Source organism: Gamsiella multidivaricata, assembly GCF_025024155.1.
Source record: "Gamsiella multidivaricata strain RSA 2152 chromosome Unknown BC939scaffold_58, whole genome shotgun sequence".
Classification (NCBI taxonomy): Eukaryota; Fungi; Mortierellomycota; class Mortierellomycetes; order Mortierellales; family Mortierellaceae; genus Gamsiella; species Gamsiella multidivaricata.
The window spans coordinates 89,047-113,427 of record NW_026251766.1 but is presented as its reverse complement, the minus strand read 5'-3'; the positions used below and the strand labels follow the sequence as shown (position 1 = coordinate 113,427).

General features: G+C 49.0%; 7 protein-coding genes across 7 annotated transcripts; 3 read left to right on the top strand and 4 right to left on the bottom strand.

The window, feature by feature from the left end:
• Positions 1–40: 40 nt before the first annotated feature.
• Positions 41–1,205, bottom strand: BC939DRAFT_459505 (uncharacterized protein). The gene is made up of 2 exons (XM_051556742.1): positions 722–1,205; positions 41–493 (listed from the first exon to the last, which is right to left on the bottom strand). The coding sequence occupies exons 1-2, from the start codon at positions 776–778 to the stop codon at positions 110–112; spliced, it is 441 nt and encodes a 146-aa protein (XP_051409551.1). The 5' UTR covers positions 779–1,205; the 3' UTR covers positions 41–109.
• Positions 1,206–2,750: 1,545 nt separating this feature from the next.
• Positions 2,751–5,981, bottom strand: BC939DRAFT_459503 (flavin-containing amine oxidoreductase-domain containing protein). The gene is made up of 3 exons (XM_051556741.1): positions 4,535–5,981; positions 3,853–4,429; positions 2,751–3,729 (listed from the first exon to the last, which is right to left on the bottom strand). Exons 1-3 carry the CDS (start codon positions 5,963–5,965, stop codon positions 2,837–2,839), a joined length of 2,901 nt encoding a protein of 966 aa, XP_051409550.1. The 5' UTR covers positions 5,966–5,981; the 3' UTR covers positions 2,751–2,836.
• A 442-nt stretch (positions 5,982–6,423) lies between these two features.
• On the top strand, positions 6,424–8,833 carry BC939DRAFT_459500 (uncharacterized protein). The gene is made up of 2 exons (XM_051556740.1): positions 6,424–6,669; positions 6,768–8,833. Exons 1-2 carry the CDS (start codon positions 6,526–6,528, stop codon positions 8,700–8,702), a joined length of 2,079 nt encoding a protein of 692 aa, XP_051409549.1. The 5' UTR covers positions 6,424–6,525; the 3' UTR covers positions 8,703–8,833.
• A 386-nt stretch (positions 8,834–9,219) lies between these two features.
• On the top strand, positions 9,220–9,490 carry BC939DRAFT_505526 (uncharacterized protein; the record flags this gene model as incomplete). Its single annotated transcript, XM_051560668.1, has 2 exons — positions 9,220–9,389; positions 9,481–9,490. The coding sequence occupies 2 exons, from the start codon at positions 9,220–9,222 to the stop codon at positions 9,488–9,490; spliced, it is 180 nt and encodes a 59-aa protein (XP_051409548.1).
• Positions 9,491–13,503: 4,013 nt separating this feature from the next.
• Positions 13,504–15,147, top strand: BC939DRAFT_426570 (lysine-specific permease; the record flags this gene model as incomplete). The annotated part of the gene is made up of 2 exons (XM_051553176.1): positions 13,504–13,588; positions 13,686–15,147. The coding sequence occupies 2 exons, from the start codon at positions 13,504–13,506 to the stop codon at positions 15,134–15,136; spliced, it is 1,536 nt and encodes a 511-aa protein (XP_051409547.1). The 3' UTR covers positions 15,137–15,147.
• A 2,012-nt stretch (positions 15,148–17,159) lies between these two features.
• BC939DRAFT_250528 (uncharacterized protein) lies at positions 17,160–18,687 on the bottom strand. Its single transcript, XM_051550995.1, has one exon. It carries the CDS (start codon positions 18,216–18,218, stop codon positions 17,361–17,363), a length of 858 nt encoding a protein of 285 aa, XP_051409546.1. The 5' UTR covers positions 18,219–18,687; the 3' UTR covers positions 17,160–17,360.
• A 3,862-nt stretch (positions 18,688–22,549) lies between these two features.
• On the bottom strand, positions 22,550–24,236 carry BC939DRAFT_382222 (kinase-like domain-containing protein; the record flags this gene model as incomplete). The annotated part of the gene is made up of 6 exons (XM_051551769.1): positions 22,550–22,691; positions 22,839–22,898; positions 23,060–23,161; positions 23,263–23,477; positions 23,653–23,769; positions 24,132–24,236. Coding segments are annotated over 6 exons (741 nt in total), but the record flags the coding sequence as incomplete, so codon positions are not given.
• Positions 24,237–24,381: the final 145 nt, after the last annotated feature.

The following is a 24,381-nucleotide window of genomic DNA, read 5'->3' as shown; positions in this document are numbered from 1 at the left end:
GTCGCGACCTTGCAGACAGATGTCTGCTGATTGCGCTCTCTTTTATTATTATTTTTTGATCAAGAAATGCACAATGCATGTAAACAAATAAGCGAGCTAATGGAGAGTGCTAAATAAGACACTCCCCTCTCTTTCTCTCCCCCGGTGCTTCCAGGCACTTTAACTGGCACTTTAACTGGCACTCTGTGAACAGTGCCAGAATGTCCATTGGTGTACCACATCCGCATGGTGAGGTATTGACACAACGTCGCAACAAAGGGAGAAAGAAACAAAAAAAACGAAGGCAGGGCCGTTGCAACAGCAACGTGCATGATGTTGAGGACGGGTGTAAGGAAGGAGCAATCAGTACCTTAGAGATGTTCTCGAGCTGATTGACGAGGTGGCGACAGATGGGACCGAGGCGATACCGGGACAGCTCGACCAATGAGACAATCGACTGGTGGATGAGCGGGTCCATCTCTATGCTCTCGAGCGGTCGGCCGTTATAGGGTAGCTAAGATGACATGCAAAGACGTCCAAACAGGCGAAAGAGTCATGTTAAAACGATATGCAACTGCGTGGCAAGACCTCATGATACTATGGAGCGGACGTCCTTTATGGCTGGCAATAGCCACATCCCCTTTAACTATTGCTGCTGCTGTCGCTTTTACTGATGTTATAGAATCAACTCCTAGTGTGCGAGTGCTCGGTGTTCCAGGTGCTATTGTCAAGAGGTCTTTACCTTCGACATGATCCTGCCGATCAGGGAGAGGACGAGCTTTGTCTCCGTGTTCGCCATCTATTTGAATCCGGGCTGGAGCTAGGGATTGACGAGGAAGGATTGGAGGGACGGAAGGGGGTCCGAAGGACTGGGATGATGAAGGGCAGTAGAAAGAAGGAGCAGAGAATAGGAAGATAAATGATAGATGACAATAATGCGCGTGGAAAAAAGATGAGAGGAAGGAAGAAGAGAGAGAGAGAGGAGAAGGAAGAGAAGGAGGAGGAGACGGGGAGGGGGGCGGGGAGGAGGAGCAAAGGTGTGTTGCAACACAGCGAAGGATATAGGAGGAAGTCAAAGAGGATGATGAGGATGATGAAGTGTGATGAAGACGATTAGGCCTGCAGTTAGGGAGCAAGGTGGGGAGCACACCCGAAGGTGAATGTGATGCGTGCAATTAGGGAAGGTGCCTTTTTCCATTCATGCAGGGTGGACGCGACTTCTTAAGGTTCGTTGCAGAATTTCGAGGATAGCATTGCAACTCGGATAGCGAAAATGATAAGGGATCGACCTCTGTTCCTGTTGCTGTCCGTAAACCTCACATATAGCTTATTTTTGAGTCTAGGCCACTGCAGACCAGGCATTAACACGATGTAGTACAAGCAGAATAAATCCATAAAGACGAAAGCAATTTCAAAACCACGTTGGAAAATATCATTCTTCGCTTAAACACCATTTAACAAGAGATGGCGGAGACTGAGGATGTGTTCCTTGTCCAGAGAACATCGGCAGTGCAGCGTGCAATACAGCGAGATACCTCTAAAAGGCATCGCATTGTGCCTAGGGGTCGCCATCATAATGGACTGTACGTATGGATTATCCGAGCCGGAGCGCATAACGAGATATTTCATCGGAGGCAAGCACATCTTCGATCATCAGGAAGACACCCCTCGCGCAATCCGCCAAAACGGCCGATGCGACAGAGAACTACCTTCAGGATTATCTCCAATTCTGTACCTTGTATGTCGAGTCAGACGTCGCTGGTTATCCAATCTAAGCGGCCTGCATCAGGAATTCAGCACAAAAGAAGTAAGCAAAAATCGTAGACAATCAATAACACACTCAATTAACAGCATTGCAGCCAACTTATCATGTACGTCTCTCATAGATATAAGTGGGGTGAATGTAATGATTCAATGACGATGGTGGGGCCGAATGTTTTGGGCAAACAATTAAAAAAGAACTAGAAGAGAGAAACGGGGAAAGACCCTTTCATCACCAAACTTATTGCAAAGGACCGATATCCAGAGCAAAGGTCTCATTAGGGGCTGAGGCTGATGCGGGCTCCGCATGCTTGTCTACTTGTTGCTATTATTGCTGCTATCTGTATGAGCTGTTGTGTAAGCTAGAACATTTGCACAAGGCCATGAACCCGTCCAAAGGTCTTGAAATGCAATGCAGGTTTATAGCAAACTGGGTCTGCGCAAATGCAGAGACCTCAACAAGGGCGTCGCTCAACATCTCTGTATTTTTTTTGATAGCGACACATTCTGTCATATAAGAGTCCTAACTACACCAAGGAATGGCCAGTGTTTGCCGCAATAAAGTTCTTTTGATTTAAGATTCTTATTGGTCTCCAGCGTTTGCAATTAGTAGATTCAGCTGTGCTGAACCATTCTGAGCGAACGACCTACAATACGTTGCTGGTTCCCAAACGCTATCACATACACATTCTGTGTGCTGCATTTAGCCAGTGTTGCGATAAAATCCAATTGTGTTGAAAGCTGCTTGTGGTTAACAGTCTTGGTTGCAATCAGCTTACAGTTGAGAATTCGCTCCGCTTACGCTTTTTTTTCCCCTTTAGTCTAACATAATTGCAAGCATCGCCGGCGCACATACAAAGAGAACGATGCTACTCTGTATGTAATGGGTATGGAGCGACAATAATACATCGACTTTAACTCGCTTGCCCATTTTATTTCCATCGAGTTCAGTCATATATAGATACATATGTATATGTATACTTAAAAAAAAAAAAAAAAAAAAAAAAAAAAACTGCATGTCCTCTTTGCATTAACTTTTTAAACAGTTATACCACCTTGCACCCATGTACAGGTCCTGAATGGGTGTAGACTGCCCCTAACACGCCTTTCTCGGTCGACCTGGACCACACTTCCCATGCTGCTTGGCTGCACTAGTCCTAGCTCGGGGTTGGAACGCAGGGGTGGATAGATGCATGTGGTCACGCCGGGTCCTTTTACTGGTATTGATGTCCGTGTGCTTGTCAAAAGATGTGATCTTGGATGCCTCCATAGATAAATCAATGAAGGTCTGGTTCATGTCGAGGTCCGATCGCTTCTTATCTGCATACGCTTCATCGCTGTCGCTGTCGCTGAGCTCTGCTGCAAAATCGGCAACCAGGCTACTGGCAATCTTGCCCCTTCGACGTGGAACCACAAACCCATGGTCAAGACTGGCGCACGACAAGTCTGTAGCGGTTTGCAGCAGGGGTCGTTCCTCATAATGCGTGTCCTCCGTAGAATGTCCGTATGGGTGCTGAATGTCGCTGCCACTGTCACTTTCTTTTGATGATTGCGGTCGCACTGCATTATAATCCCCTCCTTCGAAGTCCGTGCGAGTAGCAGCTATATCTTCCCGACGAGCGCTCTGGATGACTTGGGGACCGATCAACGAATCCAAAATCTCCTTAGCAACCTTGAGGCCACTTAAATATGCGCCATGGGCCGTGGCAGGGTACTGTCGACAGGTTGCCTCTCCGGCAAAATAGAGCTGATCACCGATAGGTTTGGCCAACAGGTCGTAGTCCTCCCCTCTGGCCTCCTTACCAACAAAAGAGTAGCTTCCCTGTGCAAACTCGTCTTGGGACCAGCGAGTGACAATGGTTTCGATTGGATTGGGAATTGGATGAATATGCGGGTGGATCAATCCCAGTGTCTCCAATGCCTCCTGAACAAGGTCTTCCTTTGGCATGCGCTCACAGTCATATGCAGATTGGCCGGCCATAAGCGCCACTAAGCCAACATCAGCAGGAAGGGTAGCCATTTCCCGGTCAATTCCATTGCTCACCGCCAGCAAGCCTGAAGAACGTAAAATATCTTTTTACAACTCAAGAGCAAAAAACAGCTGGCACGTACCTAAGACAGGTAGACCTGAGACGGCAGCGCAGCTCCAAAACATGTAGAATTTTCCACGGCTCGAACGATACGACTCGAGGTCATGCCCATTTACATACGATTCTTCTTGTCCACGTCCAACGCAGCCAAAGAAATCTGAAGCCGGATCCCAGAATGGCTTTTCAAATACAAGCACAAGCTTATTCAGTAAGCCAAATCCAAGATGCCGAACCGCTTGCTCTTTCCACGGCGGCAAGGGTGGCAAAAAATCAATTTGCTGGCTCTTTAGCACACCCAAAGGGACCGTAATAGCAGCTATCGTGCAATCCAAGGATGTTCCGTCGCGACATTGAATGCGAACTGGTTCTTTTTCGCGTCCTCTTGAGTGTCTCCTGGTGCTGCTCTTGACGCAAGTTGATGGGGACCACTTGATTCTGGTCACTGGCATCTCGAGCCGTATGTCAAGACCCTGTGAGAGCGCCTCAGGCACCTGACCATAGCCCTGTACAACCATACAGTGCGGCCCAGAAAACTCATATCCATCATCCTGGTCCCAGTGATAAAGCGAGAGTCTGTCCAAAGTCGTGGCATTCGCAAACTATCCAGAATACATGAGGAGAGAAGGCATTCCCCCTTTTTTTTAGCCAGTTCTTGAGCAAGGCACGTCTGCATATTATTGTCGATGCTGCAACCTGTGTCTTACCTCCAGGTTTGCATAGTGCCAATGGATGAGTCCTAGCTCTTGTTGCGTCCAGGACTTGAATTCGGGATGAGATTCCATGAAGTAGTCCATTGAGTGGCCTAATGTTGGTAACATGGTCGAGCGCACTTGTCTTGAGGCCTTGTAGTCCTTTGGATACCTCTGCAAGAGATATTTCTCTAGTCGGGCAGGCAACTTGTTCTTCTCACGTAGTTGGCATGCTTGATCCAATATCTGATTGAAGACCTCCTCACAACGCGCATCCATTGCTTTTGACACTGGCTTGCCATTAGCGTCAAACAGATCACAGGCTTTGTTGACAAAGTAGTGCAGCGTGAGATCCGATAGCTGCCTGTGTAGGATGACCTCCATTGGGTTCCCATCATCAAAACCAGTAACGATCTGCGCTCCTAAATCAACGCAATGCCTCGCTGGTATTCTTTTTATTGCTGTTGCCGTCCCTGATGCAGAAACTGTTGCTATATTCCCAGGGGTGCTGTCAGCTGAGGTGGCATGATGGTGTACTCCATTGTGATGTTGGCTGAATGGTGGCAAGGAGAAGGCAGCTGTGGTGAGCTCCATCGTATGTATGCGTCCGCCAATCCGGGATCTTGCCTCGAGCACAACTACTTTTGGCGGCAACTCTGGGGCGAATCTCCATGCGAAGTGTCGAAACAAATTTTCCAGCTGTCTAGCGACGGCAATGCCTGAGATGCCACTACCAATGACAATAATGGTCCGTTGTTTTTCAGCCCTGGATGGATTAGCCTGCTTGATGCCGTCGTCCTGAACAGCGCATCCGCCAAAGTTGATATATCCAGATCTCAGTAAAAACTCGAAAACGTGAGCGACGAGTCCATGGTGGAGGCCGTAATTCTTGGTAGCTTCAAAGGCTCTGGCAAGCGTCAGAGGCTCCTTGGGTGATTCTCGCCATAGCCAGAGCATTGTATTCCTGACCCTGAGATAGCTTTCCCGATCCGACCGACCCAGGTGATGCTTCAAGAGCTCAAATTCGTCGATAGAGAGACCGTGGGCAGGCAATCTAGAAGAGTGTGCGGCATCTCTCAGTCGTTGCTCATCACGTCGATCCTGTCGAGATCGCTTGCGTGCATGCAGAGGAAGAGCTTGAGATGGCTCAACTGAGGGTCCAGGATGCGATAGGCGGATGGCCCTGCTGGATATCGAAATCGGCGGTGCTGCAAGGCGGAGGCCCGTTTGCTGTGTTCTTCTTCTACGTAGCTGTCTACTGGATGCGATGGCGGTAATGTGCCCCGGAGTTGGGTGATGGGTCACCTGGGAGGATGGACTGATGGTAGGGGACGTTTGCGGTGGTGGTGTAGCCCATGCTGGTCCCAAGGATGTTGCGAGCTGGTTCAAGACAATGTTGCGCCCAGTGCGCTGCCCTTTGGGGCTGGATGGGCGACTGCAGTGCATCGTCCTGTCTTTTTGGTAAACGAGGGTTGAGAGAGCGAGAAAAACAGAGCCAAGAATGATATCTTGTGCGCTCCATAGTAGCAAGGAGAGCTACCTTCTTCCCTCAATTACAAGACCACATTCCGTCTGTAACTGCAAGGAGGATTCTTCCCTCAGCTGCAAGAAGCTACGGAAACGTTTGCTTTGCAACGGCTTTCTTTTGCTCCAGCTTCCCCACCCCGACCATGACCCGTCTGCAAGGCCCTTCCGCATATTTCTGTACACACTTCTTTCCGCGCGTGCATCCTGCTACACCTTGTCTTTTTTTCACCATCTTAACCAACCGTGAAGTCCCGCAGGTGAGCCCCACGCCCACGAAAGCTAGGAGCATATCCATCTGTGAGACTCATATTCCTCTTTATATATGTGATATACTTCATTGTCATTCGTTTTCCCAACAATGCATCGCATCACACCACACCACATTCGCACCGCATTCGTACTAAAGGATACATTTAGGGTCAAAGTGATGTGTTGCCTCCAGTAAACGGAGAGCGATGCAGTTGTAGTATATTCTAAAGATGCTTATCTTTCTTCTTTTGCTGTCCGCTTCTCTCCTAGAACCCTTGGTCGGGATGCCTCAGAACCAGCAACCGTGCACAGCTTCCGCCTCAGTCAGTAACACCTCAATGGACAGCGTCACTCTCGACCCAATCCAATATAATGTACGCTGATGAAGTGAACTTGGTTCTAATACTCTAAAGAACGATGCTGCTGCTCAATCATGATGGTAACTGACACGCAATAATACGGATTTTACTAGACAAGAGCATCTGCCTTGAACAAGAGAGATAGCCCTGGTATTGGGCCCATGATCTATGCCTCTAACAGGTCCCGACGACCGATCTCCAAAAGGGCCGCATACCGCACTCAGGGGAGTAAACCAAGACCCAGCGAGCCTCGATCAAGCAGCAGGATGAGTTTAGCAAGAAAGCGTACCGGAAGATCCGGCCGTTGGACAGTTGAAGAAGACAGAGCGTTGGTGCGCGGAGTAACCGCCTATCTCGCCAGATTTGGACTTGAACCCAACCCCCCTGCGCATTTGTTAGCCGACGAAGACATACGACGGAATATAATGATGGCTCAGGACCCCTGCGTGATCGTCGATGCCATCAAACCACCAACTCTCGAGGTCCCCATTGACCAACGGCAACAGTATCGCAATGACAGCAACAGCTATGACACGAGCCTTTTCGACTCAATCGTAGATGCGTCGAAAGGTGGAGAGCACGAGAACGAAACTCTCAACGAAGCAATCCCTTTGAGAACGCACTCAGTCATCGACAGGTCTTTGCTGACACAAATGGGCGGGACATCAAAGAGGAACCGGAAACAAGTCCTGTCGTTATCATCATCCGTTGCATCAACAGTCGACGCGTCCGTCCTTGAGAGCATGCAGGAGTACAGTCATGATAACGAGAAGGAAAAGCGCGGATATTACGGACTCAGCGTCAATGCTGTCCATGGCTCACAACAGGGTTTCTTAAAAACTCACCCAAACTACCATTGCGAGGATGTGCTGCTTACCGGCGAGTTGGCAGATGGTTCGCTGTGTTTCCATTCCAGGGCCCCAGCAATGCCAGGACACCATGGGCATTCTGCGCAGTACGAATACAATGACCACAATGTCTTCCACAGCGGCGATTCCCTCAACAAAGGCATGCCCCAGCTGATTCACGAGTCTTACGATGGTTACTTAATGAACGATGGAGAACCATGGTCCACGACAACATCATCCTTCTCTGTATCCGCGCCTCAGACGTGTTCTTTACCCTCGTCACCCTCTCAAGTCGCCAATGACCAGCTAGCCGTTGAAGATCTGTCCTGTCTTTACAGCAACGACACATGTCATAATGCGCCAAGAGCAGGGACTGGGATGAATGCCTATATACCCCAGTCAAACTGCCACTCTGTGACACCCGGCTTTCGGATTACGACTCCATTTCCCCTGGAAAATAGTTGGGCGGGTGCTGCAGACCCAAGCAGCCCGGTTTTCAAATCTTCTACTTTTGGCGATCTGAACTCTGTCAACAGCTCTAGCAGCAATCAGTTCTATAACGGCATCAATGTGCTGGATCTCGAGAAGAGCTACTTTAGGGGGGCTTTTGCTCAGAGATCGATAGAGAACTATACCTCAAGCAATGATAGCAGCGATAATGCCGGCCCTCGCTGGGATAATGCCCATCTCCAGTCGTCCTTAGCTCATTCATACGACGACGACCATCCAGACGTTGATCTTGAGTCCAGTGGTCTTCTCAGTCCTTCGCTGCCTTTCACGACTGGCGATCGAGCCGTGCTCGCTTCCAATCCTATATTGCACACGGACACCTACATACCTTCAAAAACAGCTCGCGGGGCATATTTTCTGGCTGTCTCTCGTGTGATGGCCCATTGCCCGTGGTCTTTGATCGCTGACAGCGATATCCCAGGCAGGACAGGTGTGCAGGCGCAGGCGCGTTGGTCCGAAGCGTTAGATCCCCGAGTTAAAAAGGGCCCTTGGACGGCTGAAGAGGATCAGTTGTTGCTGCAAGGGGTTCAGCAGAGTCGAAAGTGCTGGATTTGGATAGCAGATGGGATCCCAGGAAGGACACAGCGGCAGTGCCGGACACGATGGGTTCAGATCTCGACGAAGGCTGAACGTCGCGCGGCAGCGAATGTTGCAACTGTAGCAGCAGCAGCATCTAGGACGCAACCATGAGGCTCATGATACGTATGGCTGCTCGCCAGGGCTATGCGCTTCGGCATTCAATCAGGAGTGGAAGTGTGGTACCTAGATCTGACTCTAAGGGTGGTTGAGCAGATAGTAGCAGAAGTTATACTTGTATAAAAAAAAAAAAAAAAAAAAAAAACGCATAAAATCATGATCGGTTCAAGTATCAAGAGCTCCAGTGATAGTATTATCGTCCCTGAGCGAAATGGATTGCCTCCGCCGATGGTATCGCGGTGTTCCACAATACCGGTTGCTAGAAGAGCTTTTTTGCAGATCTCTCATACAGTTTTGAGAACAAATGGATCCCAGCTCCGTCTCTTGAAGGTTTTAACGGTTGACAAACCAAGTTTCTCAAAGTCTAACTCTAAATAACGCCCCGTCATTAAAAAGCTGCCACTTTCCCTTTCATCCTCCTTTCTATCTACTCACTCTCACGCTCATAGTTCAAAGCAGCAGCCCGCATTTTCTCAATCCACAACCCCTTGCCAATCTAAACAAGCACACAATGCATACCGCTCGACTTCTCAAGGAGTCCTCCAAGGGCATGAAGCCCTCCGTCGATGTCGTCCCTCTCATCACATTCGTTTCTGGTGGACTCATTGGTGGCACCTACATGGCCTTCCGCAAGCTCACTACTGACCCGCATCTCCGTCATCATGTCCGCCGTAATATCGAGTAAATACCATACTCAAAGGATGAGTAACCAACGCAGAAGGACCTGAACGAGATTTTCTTCTATCGATTCCACTTGGATTGATATGTACAGAGGTGTTTAAATACCTGAATAAAGAAAACTGTCTATATCATACGTCCTGATCTGTTGGATAGTGCTGAATGTGCTTGGTGTAACCGCATGTACCACCCCTATCTTGTTTAGCGATGTAACTCGGGTACTGCGCGCCTTATGGAGGAGAGTAGAGAGCGTTGCAGAACTGAGAGTAATGATCATATTAGCAGCAGCAGCCTTCGTCCAGAACCGCCGCCTTCTGGTTTAAACAAACCCTGCAACCACTACAAGTGCGACTACTGGAGTGCTCCCTCTACTTTACGTCAGCTTTGGAAGATGGAGAGCCTAGTCTATTTGGTTTCCACTGTTGACATTACAAAGCTGCGGCCTTCAATAAAACAAAAGCAGTTTTATTTTATTTTTAGGGGTCAAGTTGACGACAATGGCCTTGTACAAGTCTTGCAGTATGCTCTTCACATTCTCTGGTGTGAGCCCATCAACGAGAATACTTGGTTGATAGAACCGTTGCAAAGAGCATCTTTCCTCAGCTGCATTGCCTGGTCCTGGTTACGCGGTGTCGGATCAATGTACTCTCCACTCGAGTAGTTGATGCTGTCCTGCTCATCTTCCTCTTCCTCTTCCTCTTCTTCATCCTCGTCAAACGACCGACCTCTGCTCTTAGCCGGAAGTTTTGATATACTCACCTGCACAAAACGCGTGTTCAAAAACAAAAACGACGTGTCTGGGCAAGAGAGTCTATCAGACAGCCTAGGTGTATAAGACATTTTAGGTTTATGGATTCAGTAGACAAGGTTCTCTGTTTATGAGTGTTATGCTGCATATCCTTTTCGCACCATTGTGCAGGAAAATATCTACTCCAAGGAGTAGGGCCTATTCATCACTTCCTGGCTACTTGAATAACAACCACCATCGCTGTAAACCCAGCAAGATACCATGGAGGAACTTGAGAACAGAGAGTATGACATCACCATGTTGGCACTATTGAGCAGGGGCTCCTCTGATCAGGTTCGCCATCACCGTCTGCTTGATCGCAAGGAAGGTATACGGTTGTTTTTAATCGACGTTTATAAAGCATTAGTATCCATTGGACTCTGCTATACTCAGCTCAGTCTCTGGCTTATATATGCCAGTACAGGACGGCCAGGGTTTGGACAAGAGTGAGGGATACTATGCTTCTTCTCCTATTCGCTATTACCCGTTTCAGCAAGGACTCTTTATTGACGGGAAGTAGCGCAGTACTTGCTTGGAATAGGACTCCACTGCCATTCTTTATGTATACTAGATTCGAGAAAGCGATGACCATGGGCAGCAACCAGAGCAGCACTCCTGCCACATCGATGAGGGCATCATCGAAAACATTGACATGACTATCGGCATGGATGTCGAGAAAGATATCGAAAAGAACATCGACATAGACAGGTGAACGAATAACCAGAGATTCTGAAAGATGGTTTGGCAGAGACGATAAATGGAAAAGCACGGGGGACACTAGGTATGTTACAGGGTGCCATCAAGGGCAGCAACTCGGATAACAGCAAGGGCGACAAGACCAACGACAGTAAGAGCATCGAACGGACATCGTACGAAAATGGAGGTACGAGTTGGCAAATCTGCAGACGCCTGGTTAGTAAAGACATAAATTCATTGAATATGATAGCCCTGAGCAAAGGCTGAGCGATTGCGCGGAGGAGAAAATACTACTTTAGGCTGGCCAAGAGGATGGATGTGCAGCTGTAGTAATGTGCCTTTACTCTTTTCTGCTGTCTGATTTAAGTGTACTCCTTGCTTCTTGTTGCCACAAAAATCAGCACTCGTAGCTCGTTAATTCTTCACTCTCTGCCATATTTGCCATGTTTTTTGAACTGCTCCAAGATGATTAGTGAGTATCGAGAATAAGACCAGGACCAAGAGCACCGTTCACTACATAGCAAGATTTTGCATGTCGCACAACGACAGTTATTTTATTGATTGAAACTAAGCGTGTATATTGCCCTAGATAGCAGTTTGACATCTGGCTCACTGAGCTTCTGCTTCATCCTCTGCATCCTGCCTCAAACTCCCCCAGCTCGACTTCCGAATCGGAAAATCGCAACATCTTTTTCGGAGGTTTCATTCACAAGGACGGGAGCGAGGGAATGCTGATTACAGAATGGGGCGCGGTAGTAATGCTCGCGGCGGCCCGGCTGTTGATGGCTATCGTCTTTGCTGCTGGTTCCACTTGCTGATTCAGCCTCATTGGCCAACCTGTTAGCTTTGTTGATTTTAGGTAGACTCAAAGAAATGCGCTCAAAGTTGGAGGGTCAGTGCGAGGTTCCGGCGGAGGTTTTGATCAGGTTTTGAAAAAGCTTTGAACGCATTTTTTTTAAGATTCATAAGATTTATATGAAGAAACCCTAAAAAAGCTCCTAGCCCAAACACCTGGTTTTTCAGCGGCTCTTTTCTTTTTTCTTTTTGTGCTTAAAGTCAAGAGATGCTTGTTTTGGGTACTTCCCGAAAAATTGAGCAGAGAGAGAGAAATGGAAACCGCGTGAGAGCCAATTTCTGTAATACAGTAATCAAAGTAATCAACAAAGCTTCTAGACATAACCAGAGACTAGTCGAGATACTGCAAGAAAGGCACAGCATTCATGCTCTTGAAGCTTGTATGGGTATATGTGCATGTACAATGGACTCTGATAAATCAGAGTCTGGCAGACACATCCGTATCGTTCTCTCACCTTGGTAGGGTGACGGAATGAAAATGAACTGTACAAATAGACCAACGTCGACAGTCAGCACCTTGGGTCCTGTTTTCGGTCCATGAGTTTAAGGTAAACATCAAGGACAAATCGCCAGCTGCTGCCCCGCTGCAAGGAGTCATATGGACAGGCCATGAAAACTCATGTTTGTTTTGTATTCCCACTAAGGTACCTATGCCTGCCTTCCCAGTTGAAAGATGAGGCAACATCGAGGTGCTGTTTCCTTGTGTCCTTGTGCGCCCAAAGGGATCATCGAATTTCAAGATGTTCATATCCTGCGGCGGAATAGCTAGGAGGAAAGGCCAATAGGCGTTTTGTCCACTGCAGCTCCAGATGGCTTGCGTTGCAATGGGTTGGTAGAGGGAGGCCTGCAGGAAGAAGTCGTCCTAGGGCCTGTATAGCGTTCATTATCAAAGCCCCCTCGCCTCCTGGTCTTTAGCTCATGGTCTGGCCAGTGTTCCTTTTCCTCGCAGTACATGTACGGTGGTCCGTACCTGTTCAGGGTACTGTATATCACATGCGCGTTCTGTTCTGGGCCCAATTGCGTTCTATCTTTGCACAGATTCTAGTTCGTCCGCTGTCTACAACCGATCATTTAACTCTAACCTTAACGGGACAAAGAGGACGTGCCATCCGCCCTAAATCCTGATGCTCTGGAGGTCAAACCTTAGGGCGGCCGGTTCGAGGGCAGGACGTGATGCTGACACGCAACGGGCCGCGGACTGGCCTCTTTTGCCCTTTTATGTTCTGGACACACCCTAGCGAAGACGTCCCTGGAAAGCGACCGTGTGGCAGACGTCGAACACGGAATAAAATAACAAATAGGAAAATGCAGCATCAACGGAGGTGTGTGTCCTTTAAAGTACCAGCGAGCACACAAACAAACAAACAAAACACTGCAGACAAAACAAACATGCCCAATCTCAACAACCCGCCTTATAAAGAACTCATGCCCGGCCCCCATCTTCCTGTTCTTTTCATTTTAGTCCTCGTCCTGATCACAGACCCCAACCCTTACCCACATCCTCCTCGCATTACAGTTCATCAGTTCATTTCTTTGTCCGTCTCACACTCCCTTCCGTCGTACAACCCCCCCCCCCCCCATCTCCCGCACAACGACGCCTTTGTGCATCCACAATAAGCACACAGCATATAGTATCCTATGGCCATGTCATACTATGAGTTCGACAACGAATTGGGCGACAAGTACGAGATGGATCAAATGCAGGGCCTCGCGCACCATGAGGTCCTCGCTCCAGAGCAGGAGGGTCTTAAGCGTGATCTCCGCCTCCGCCATATGATCATGATCGCCATCTCCGGTACCATCGGTACTGGTCTCTTCCTAACCTCGGGCTCAACCATCGCCACCGCTGGCCCAGGCGGCGCCTGTAAGTACCGCCTCTTCTTCGCAATAAAGTCCGATATGCGTTTCTGACCCGAAGGTCGATCGCTTCTTAACACTTTTATCTCGATCGATAAAAATAGTGCTTGCCTATGTTATCATAGGTATATGGCTGGTGTTTGTGTGCCAGGCGATTGGTGAGATTGCCACGCTGCTTCCTCTGCCTGGTGCCTTCAACGCCTGGGGTGGACGCGTCTTTGACGAGGCGCTCTCGTTCCAGATGAGCTGGATGTACTTCATCAACTGGGCTCTGACTATCCCTGCAGAGCTGGCTGCCTCTGCTGTCATCGTCAGCTTCTGGTTGCCTAAAGACTCAAAGTTCCCAGACTGGGCCGTACCCCTTATAATCATCCTATTCATGGTCGTCATCAACTTGGCTGGTGTCAAGGCATATGGTGAGCTCGAGTACTGGTTCTCGGTCCTCAAGGTTGTCACCATTGTCATGTTCATCATCTGTGGTATCCTTGTCGATGCTGGTGTTATCGGCGGAGTCAACTACGGTATGAGCGCCTGGCATATCGATGGTGCACCCTTCAAAGGCGGCTTCATAGGCTTCATCACCGCTTTGGTCTCAGTCGGCTATGCGTACGGCGGTACAGAGATGACCGCTGTTACCGCTGCCGAATCCCGCAACCCTCACAAACACGTCCCCATGGCAGTCAACACTGTCATGTTCCGCATTGCATTTTTCTACATCATCTCGATCTTCTTGCTTGGTTCCATTATCCCCAACAACGATCCCGACCTCGTCAACAGCAGCGGATCCGCCGAAACTGCCCCCTTCACCATCGTATTTGCCAAGGCTGGAATCAACGCTGCAGCCAACTACATGAATGCTGTCGTCTTCACCTCGATCTTCTCGGCCATCAATTCGGATTTCTACGTTGCGACCCGCGTGCTCCTATCGCTCTCCCGCAACGGTTGGGCGCATAAGTCGATCGGTTACACCAATTCTCGCGGTGTGCCCCTGGTGGCTCTGGCTATCGTCACAGTTTGCTCATGCCTGTCGCTGATCACAATCTTTGTCGGTTCCGGTGTGGCCTTCAAGTGGTTCGTCTCCCTCATTGGCTCCGTCCTTTTCCAGTCCTGGATCCTAATTCTCCTCCTTCACTTCCGCTTCCGCTACTGCTGGAAGGCTCAGGGCCGGCCTGTGGTCGATCTCCCCTATGTTTCATGGGGATATCCCTATGGCAACATGGTTGCCACCTTCATCGGTGTCTGCATCATCATCGCCACCTGGTACCTCTCACTCATCAACCCTCCCACAAACCCTGGCGCTGGAGCCACGCCTGAGCAGCTGACAGCGTACCACGATGCTCGCGGTAGCTACGCGCGAGGTCTCTTGGGTGCCTGGTTCCCATGGGTCTGCTCTGCATGTCTCTTCATCTCTTACAAGGTCATCAACAAGACCAAATTCATCAAGGCTGAAAAGGCCGACCTTGACACGGGCCGTTTCATCCCTACGGAATCCGACAAGGAGGATATGAGGCCCCATGGACCAGCCTGGAAGAGATTCGTCAAGTATTTGATATAAGCATAATTTAGCACCAAAGTATACTCATGTAATATAGATAACGGAAGATTTAGCTCGCCATAAAACCACGTTGAGCACCTGAAAGTTTAATCCAAACTCATTTATGCGCACATATACACATAAACCTTATGAAGGACCAATCTCTGTCTGTAAAAAAAATGGATACTTCTGGCTGGACACCTCTATAGTCTATATAGTACGTTCTATGGGGGATTGTACCAGAGGAACGCACTATAAGTCTCATAGTCATGGACATGCGTACTTCACCGCATGTACCCTGTACCAGTTGGGATCAAGCTCGATCAAAAAAAAAAAAAAAAAAAAAACAAAGCTACACGAAGATGTCGGGGAACTCCGACTTCACGAAAACATTGTCGTGGCAGGAGTCTTCTATTGAAAAAAGAAAAAAGAAAAGAAAAAAGAAAAAAGAAAAAAGAAGAAAAAAAAAAAAAAAAAAAAAAAGACTTTACTGGATCAAATACAGGTATTGTGGGCAGCTAGTACTCATAGATTCAGTACTCAAGGTGTTACTCATTGGTCTGGGCGAAGCTGTTTAAAAATAGACTTCAAGTTGATCCTTTGGCAATATTTATTTCAGTCCTTATCTTTCATCCTGAGCTCAAGCGTGGATAACAGTCTGAATAGGACATTCGCGCGTTAATATCTCTCCTGTAGTGTACGTTGTGGAGATGGGTTCGGGCATCATCCGCGACGTGTACCATGGACAAGCACGATCCGCTAATGAAGCTCATTGACGCCATCATACTCCCGGAGCGGAGACAGGAGGTTCGCAGAGACTTGGCTCTAGCCTTGTCTCGCTGGGCGAATGACGTCAAACCGCTGAGGGGTCAGGTAGTCGTCCTTCGGGTGGTTGCCAAAGATACGGTACTGGATCCCGCCACACCATCGGACCCAACTGTTCAAGGCCATTAAAGAACGCCAATATACTGTTGCCGAAGGATCTGTCGCTATCCAGAGCATGCCTGAGGCTTTGACTCATAGTTTTCAACAGGAAAGAAGAAAAGCATAGGACATCTATCGACCAAGGAACAAGGCTCACGTCTATCGGCTTGGATCTGGTGGGTCCTGGTTTCTTTCAGTCCTCGTGGCGCTGAAGAGTATGTGGATAGGATGTGCCTGAACATGGCCTGCCGTTTTTCGAAGGCATATCGCATGAAATACCGAAGCGCTGTACTCATGTTCGATCCCGCTGTGGCCCAAAGTTAGGGCTTCCTGACAGAGCTGTTCCATGGTGAGGCTGATGGACGGATGGGGTACTTTCATATTTCCTTCTGGTCGTTACCAGTGCAAGGATAAGCTGTCAAGTCTTGATAAAAAAATATCAAAAAAAAGTCAGTCGCCATGTTGAGCACTTCCTGATCAAGTCTCCGTAGCGGTTAATCCACTGTTCTGCATCTCTCCGTGTCGGCCGATGCAACCTCAGCAAGTTCAGATAACCATCCTCCAAATCTGCTGTGGCGACCGGACGTAACCAGAATGCGCAAATAAAACCACGTCTGGTCCCAGAATTGTACTACAATACTACAGACTGCAGGTCGATGTTGCGTTTTACTCAACGCAACATGTTCGCATTATACTGTTGACACGCGATCCTTGGGGCACGCATGTATAGAATACCATTTGTGGGCTGGTCGAAGAATGTTGGGGACAGCATATCCGTTAACTTGGTAGTAGTTGTCGTAGATATGGAGCTGGTGCCTTCTTTCCAAGACGAATAGACAAAGATTCAGCTCGGGCAGGAAGTAACCTCATGGGACCGTGGGAATGGTTACGACAACCGTGTTCTTCACGATCCAGAAACGGTGATTTTTGAGACTCTCTTCCAAGAGTTGTGGAAGTTGTGAGGTGTTCAAAAATGGCGTCAATTATGGGTGTTGGGCCGGTATGCACTTGGATGGACTCCCATGATCGAGCTGTAAAAGAGATGGTAGAGGATGTATGTAATACATCTGTGGTGTATGCCAAGTGAAAAAGACAAGATGGGTTTGATAGGAGCAGCTGTGGTTGACATGGCTTGATCCGGATCATATCATCTTGTAGCTGTCCGGATAGGGGGTGCTGCATGCTGCTATGCCTCGCGGACCTCCAGTAAAATACACGGTGCTCCAGTAACAGTTTGCAGGCAGCTGTCGATCGAAGAGTTTAATTACAAGCTACAATATAATAACGTAACAGCATATCCTCCTCCTTCATCTATGCAATCTCACTCTCCTCCATTTTCATATCCCGCGGCGACATATTCTTCGTCTTCCTCCTTCTTGATTACAGTCTCTTCTTCCTTCTTGATTACAGCCTCTTCTTCCTTCTTGGTTGCCTTCTCATCTCCCATCTCTCTTTCTCTATCCGACTCAGCCTTCTTCCGACTCAGTCTCCGCTTACGGTTCTCCTCTCGATCTTTCGCAAGGTGCTCTTTATCCAATCTGTCGACCCTTCGTTCCAGAGCATTCTCCATCTTTCGAGCCTGCAGTAAGTGCAGCACCAGCCGCAGACGACGCACAAGCTGGTAGTGCAATTCCTTGAGTGTCAACTGCAGCATTGCTAGTGGCTCGCTATCCTTTTCAAGGTCAAGCAATTCCACTTGTGAAGCATCGGTCCCCTGGGTAATAGGATGCGTATCCGAATAGTAACGTCGGAAGTACTGTGGCGGTGGTGAGAAGCATGCCATTGCACTACTGACCTCATCCTCTTGCTGATCCTGCTGTTCATAACGCTCAAGTTCCTGCTCCTGCCTCTGCTGCTGTTGCATTTTGCGCAGCCGTCGGGCTTCTCTAAACACTAGTAGAGGACGAGGAAACAACGACAGATCGTGGCTCGTCTCTGGATCAAAGATCGGTCGAAGCTCCTTGTATTCGCCCTCGGTCGTCTCCTCCGTCCGTTGTCTCTGCAAAACGAGCGCAATCTCCTCCAGCTCCTGCTTGACAAGCTTGTTCTGATCTGCCTCGTCCTCCAGGTCGTAGAAGTACTCTGGTGAGAGTGTCTGATGGACTGTCATCGTGATCCGCCGTGGCGTCTTGTCCTGGTCAATCAGGGACATAACCTGTCCGTACTCAGATAGAATCATCTTTGTATGGTCTGCAAAGTTGACCTAGGAGTAAATTATACAGATGGAGTCGACCCTTTGAGTGAGTATAGTGTTGATTTCTCCGCCATCGCCCAATTGTTGTTCCATACTGTCCTTACCTGAATAGTCCCGTTGCTAAGTCGAGCGAGGACGTGTATTTGATGTTTCTTGTGGTACAGGTCAGTCAGGAATGGCATGTTCCTCTTCAATGTAAAATCCTCGAATGCCCAGGGCGTCGGCGCAGACAGCATCTGGATCATGTAAGACTTGAACCCCTTCAGAACCCTGATCTTCTTTTCATGACGCGTATAATACTTGCTTATACGACATTGGCTCCGCTTCAGAGTGGTTAGAAAGTCGGCGTAATCCCATTCATCGTAGAAATCCTGCTCGATTGGCGCCCCTGCGAGGCCACGCAAGGATGACTGGCCAGAACCACTCATATTCATACTGCTATCGATACGAGCCAAACTTGCACTCCGACTGAGGGAGGGCGTGACGATATTGGCCTTGCCGTCGTACAGCATCATTTGCCGGTCGTCAGTTCTATCCAATGATCCCTCACGCTCTAGGACCTCCCGAAGATCTGCCATGGATTCAGCCACTGGCCTGGAGTCTTGATTACCAGTAGCACCGTTGCTACCACTGCGATTACCCGGCCCGTCGTAGTATCGATAGCCACTGATATCAATAGAGTACTCCTTGCGATGGCCAAAATCACTATGGCTCCGATTCTTTTTAGAATCATTGCCTTCTCGCGATGATGACTTGGATTTGGATCTCGATTTCGTCTTACGTGCTTGCTGCAACTCCATGATCTCCACTTCTCTATTATTACAAACCGAGAGAAAAGAGTGGACGACAAAGAATATTTCGGCATGAATGAACAAACAGATAGTGAGCAATGAGTGTGATGAACTGCAAAAAGCGCCATGGCCTTACTCTCCATTCGGTGAAAGGGCGAGGGTGGTTTTGTCGTTGAACAGCACGCCAATGACCCCGTTTGATAGCTGCCATCCATAGCCATAGCGCGGATAATCGATCCATCGCGACACAAAGAAAGGTGGGGCACTCGGCGGTGGACTGTCAAGATCCGGATGGCCCAATGTACCGTCTATGTGAGCGGATATCATAGTTTGAAGACACCGCAGGGCCTCCTCGCAGGCGCCCATACGCGTAGGGTATTCCTTCTGCTTTGGTACAGGATCAAGCAGGCTGACCTTCTTGGTAGTTCGTCGCCGCTGACTCTCAACCTGATGATGTACATCAGCTGCCGTCGACATCGCCTCCTGAACCAAATGCTGCTGCTGTTGTTGTTGTTGTTGCTGCTGTTGCTGATGCGGGTGCTTTTGATGATGGGGATGGTCGTGGCGCATGGATAGTGACATGGATGTTGTAGTGATACAGCTCGTCGATGGAACCTCAACATGGTCCTGTTCATCAGAGTGCCCTCCTGAGCTCATTGCCATCGTCGTCTCGTTGCTTTGCTTGTTAAGATGGCAGTTGGCGCTGTTCGCCATGGAAGCACCCTTCGTCTCTGCATTTTCTGGCTGCTGCTGTCGCATCGATGACGCATCGTGTTCCTGTTCCTGACGCGACGAAGACTGGAGTTCGTTGGTCCGCCGCATCTTATGACGCATCTCAACCTGCGTTTGCCTCTTTGTCTTCAAAGCGTCCCTCGACAAACTCTGGTCTACAGACGACTCATCCACATCACTGTCTGTCGTGCTCAAGCTGCTGGCTGCAGTCGCAACAGAAGTAACGGTACCAGACTGAGCAGTTTGACGAGAATGTCGCCGATGACTCTTGAGCGGCAGCAGCTCCCTGTTATCGTCCTGGTGCTGAGAATGCTGCAGATGCAGAGGCCGTGGCTGGGTTTGGTCCTCAGACGAGTCCTGAGATGGGTTCTGAGAGGGGTTCTGAAAATGCGAGATCGGATCGACGATGGGCCCTATCCGCGAGGACGAGCACAAGGCCAGATTTTTGGCAGATTGAGAGTGCTGCAAATGTTGTTGGAGATGCTGTTGCTCTTTGGCCTGCTGGTTCCGAAGTCGCAGGGGACTACTGATTTGGTATCGATATGGATCTTCAACGCCAATATTGCTCCCTTGCTGTAGATGCTGCTGGCCTTGATATTTAGGAGAATCCTTTGCGTCCGAAATCTGCGATGGCCATGAGTATTGATAGCTCCCGCTGGATTTGCTGTCATCCTTCATATGTACATCGTCCTGGGGCGCACACGAAACCATCCCTCCAAGACCCTCCGAATCGTCTGCGCCTGTCAGTCCAAGTCCGACACGATACATAGGCGGCTGCGTTGCTGTGGGTGGGTTCATGTCATATCCCTGCTGAGGCTTCGGAGAGCGATCCAATCGATTTGACTGGAGTGCATGTTTGGAGCCCAGCAAGGCCTGCGAAGAAAGTGCATCCTGCCCGTTGATCTGACCAGGGATAGTTGCCTGTGCGGACGTGTCGGAGCTCATTAAATCCATAGGCAGTTGTTGCTGCTGCGAGTTGCGCATTGAATATCGGAGGGATGGGGAGGGTGGTAGATGTTGTAACGAGTGTCGATATTGGGATTGCGACAAATGCTGTGAGGAATGGTGCGCTGCGGTATTAGGTGAGCGCGAGCCATGCTGGCTAGACTGCAAGAACGAATGTTGTTGTTGCTGTTGTTGAAGAGTCTGTGGAGATGACTGGCTGACATTGACCACTCCTCGCTGCTGCGACAGCGGATCTGTTGAGTGCGAATGCGTTGCCTTTGGAATCTTTCGAGGCGACTCAAACATTCGGTTCATATCCGAAAGCTCCCTCTCCTGGCTAAATGTCCTCTGCATCGCGCTTGCGGGCCTCTCCACACCATGTACATTCTGAATTAGAGTTGTCTTTGGATGGATCTGTCGAGTGCTAGGCTGAATGCTTTGCCGGGTGCTTTGCTGAGTGCTTTGCTGAGTGCTTTGCTGAGTGCTTTGCTGTGGACTTTGCAGAAACGGATTCTGGTCGTCTTGTGGCAGCTGTTTCGTATACCGGGGCCCACTATTTTGGCCCACAAAAGGCGCCAGCATGTCAGACGTGTTTGCCACCAAAAGGTCAAGGTGTTGCGAGGGATCACAGTCGATATCCATGTCAGTGTCCACGTCCATGAGATCAGTCGCCCGTTCGATTTGCTGCTGTACCCTTGAAGCCATCGACTGCGACTCTCCGATGCCGGCTCCTGCACGAATCAATGCAGTTTCCTGTCGGCGATTCATCAATGGTTTGCCAAATGCTGAGCTACCAGGGATACTGGCCATATCCGAAGATAGTGTCCTACTAGCAGGTGATGGCGAGGCTGACCGCCGCTGCTGCTGTGGAGTCTCGTTCTGCTGCTGACGCTGCGGGTGCATAGTGGGCTTTTGGTGGACCGATGAGCCAGGCGAGGACGCCTCCAAGGTCATCACACTGAGAGGTCTCGGAGACGAAGGGTTATAAGGGCTCATGAAGCTGGTCCTGGTTGGAGTCGACGAGAACAATTCAAGCCCAGCCTGCTGTTGCTGATCTCCTTGCTGGAGATTGCCAGTACCAGATGCAACGTTGTTACTATAGCGCAACTTGGGCACCGGAAGTCTAGAGGAAACTGCTCCATTAACAGCAGGCAATGAGGAAGCAGAGACCAAGGTCCCACCCTCTGGCCGAATACTAATAGAATGACTGCTGGTCTGAGCACCAACTGGCCTCGAGATAGACGCCTGAGACTGTTGAGAGAGCGAGGGTTGTCTGGATAATGATGATCCGCGATTTGGCGAGGAGTTCATCCTGCGCGCCTGGTGCGTGCCCGAGGCCGATATATCATGTTCTGTATTAGAAGATATGGTCAGTTCACGTTTCTGGTGATAAGGCTGCTGCTGACCCTGATGTGGGCGATCGTTGACCGGCAAATGCAGCTGTTGATTTGAGGGGGTATGTCCTCTGCTGATGTTGATCGTGCGAATCTCAGTCGTTACACGGCCTCCATCGACCAACTCCATCTTGACTTGCTGACCATAAACTAATCGAGAGGTGGCTACATGTGCTGGCTGCTGTATCTGCCTGTTGGGTGATGCAGACCTGGCGAGGGTTTGCTGTGAAGCGCTCAGCTGTTGATGAGTGTTGGTAGCCCTAAGAGGGCTCTGGCTATCCGTATGATTGCCGCTTTGCGTAGGGTTGGAAGTTGCCTCGGCCACAAGGTCCTCAAACGATGGCTGATCATAATGCAGCTGCTGCATTTGCTGGAGTAGCAGCTTTTCTTCCTGTTCAAAGTTGGGCGTAGTATGTAGTGTTCTCCGATCCAGTTTTTTTGGACAGAATCCTGCGGTGAAGAACGGATGATCCAATACGGTTTTGACGGACGGCCGGGAAGCAGGGGTAGGGTCCAGCAGTGCCTTGATCAAGTCCTTAGCCTCGTTTGAAATCGGCACATCCTGAGGGAACTCGTAATTATTGTCGCGGATTTTCCTGCAGCAAAGAACAATCAGCAATGGAAAGAGGAGCAATACAGACGCGATGGTTAATCCTTAGGTCTCCTGGGTCGTTGGATACTCCGTTCATCCGATACGAGAAAGCCACATATCCGTTAAAAAGGAAGACAAGATAAACACCTACTTGTAGATTGCCTTGACTTCGTTGGTTTGAAAGGGAGGCTTTCCTATGAGCAGCGTATACCTGCGCGGCATTAATAATTCAGTTTGGAGTTAGGGACTCATTTCTTCCCGATATGATGCAAATCATGATTTGCGATGGACAAAAAAAAAAAAAAAAAAGAAAAGAAAAGAAAAGAAAATGGAAAGGAAAAAGGAAAAGAAAAAGTGGTAAGAGGTACCTACATGATCACTCCGACAGACCATATATCGACCTCAAAACTATGGCCATTTCCAGTGTCGAACAAGATCTCGGGAGCGATATAGTTAGGCGTTCCACAAATCGTCCTGGTATGGTGATAAGAAAGCGGATAAAGAAAAAAGGCGTCAGTTGTCGCAACCCTTATTCCCGAAACTACGGTGTCTCGAGTACTGAAATGGAGACCTACTTTTTCCTCTCCTCGTTCTGGATCACTGCCGCTAGGCCAAAGTCTCCGATGCGGACATGCAGGTCATGTGTCAGGAAGAGATTGCCGAGCTTCAAATCCCTGTGAACAATCTTCTCGTGGTGAAGATAAGCACATCCGGCCACGATCTCTTTCATATAGTACCGAACCTCAGGCTCTGTCAGCCGTTTCCTCCGCTTGATGAGCTCCATGAGAGTCTGTCGTGTAATTGTTTTTTCCGGTCCAGTGTGGTGTAATGTGGAGTGGATTGCATATGAAGATCAGAGTGGTGTTTGCAAAACATCGTGTAAGTATTACTTTCTTGTATAGCATATGCTCCGTTCCAGAACCAAAAGATGCAAGTCGCCTTTTGACTGGGTCTTGAATACACACCTTGCTCTCGCACAGCTCCAGAACCAAATATACAAAATCATCGTCCTCGAAGCAGTGATAATACTTGACAATGTTCTCGTTGATAAGTCCCTGATGGATCTTGATTTCCGCAAACAGCTATAAACTCGACAACAACGAGATAGATATAGATATAGAGATAGAGATAGGGATAGAGATAAAGACAGAAAGGGAAAGAAAAGAGTGAGAAAGAGTGAGAAGGACGAGGAAAGTGCCAGGCAAGTGAAGAGAAATAGTCTCAAATCGTTGGACTTGAGCGGATGGGTTTGTGCTGCGTATGCATTTCCAAGCATCCGCATATGTCCCTATGTTTGACATCCGGTGATCCCTTCTCGATTGTAAGCGATCCATGACTGATAAGATAATGCGGAATGGAGACGTCATATCCATAGACTTTGGTCCTACAGATCCTTCCTTGCAGGCGCACGTTAAGTGGGTTCCAAAAGAGTAGGTATCTGTACCTTTTGTCTCGTTTTGTGAGACTGCAGTTCGGACTTTTGAATGACTTTGGCGGCATACCGGTCGCTTTTCTGATCCGAAATCATATAGCAGCTGGCAAACCCTCCCTAGTCGATGAGAAATACAGTCATTAGCACCAGACAATAGTCGGAAGCTGAAAAATGTACAGTACGGCAGTATAGGGGGGAGGGGGGGAGGGGGTATGATGCATGTGTCATCTGGTACTACTTACCTCCCCCAGGGATTGTCCGC

Bases quoted from the DNA above. Each gene is read 5' to 3' on its own strand.
- BC939DRAFT_459503 (XM_051556741.1), bottom strand. From the start codon at position 5,965: ATGCACTGCAGTCGCCCATCCAGCCCCAAAGGGCAGCGCACTGGGCGC. The intron at 4,430-4,534 runs GTAAGACACAGG...TATTCTGGATAG, and splicing joins GGCACTATGCAAACCTGGAG to TTTGCGAATGCCACGACTTT. The intron at 3,730-3,852 runs GTACGTGCCAGC...ATGTTGGCTTAG, and splicing joins CTCAGGTCTACCTGTCTTAG to TGGCGCTTATGGCCGGCCAA.
- BC939DRAFT_459505 (XM_051556742.1), bottom strand. From the start codon at position 778: ATGGCGAACACGGAGACAAAGCTCGTCCTCTCCCTGATCGGCAGGATC. The intron at 494-721 runs GTAAAGACCTCT...ATGTCATCTTAG, and splicing joins TCGGCAGGATCATGTCGAAG to CTACCCTATAACGGCCGACC.
- BC939DRAFT_459500 (XM_051556740.1), top strand. From the start codon at position 6,526: ATGCTTATCTTTCTTCTTTTGCTGTCCGCTTCTCTCCTAGAACCCTTG. The intron at 6,670-6,767 runs GTACGCTGATGA...GGATTTTACTAG, and splicing joins TCGACCCAATCCAATATAAT to ACAAGAGCATCTGCCTTGAA.
- BC939DRAFT_250528 (XM_051550995.1), bottom strand. From the start codon at position 18,218: ATGATTCTATCTGAGTACGGACAGGTTATGTCCCTGATTGACCAGGAC.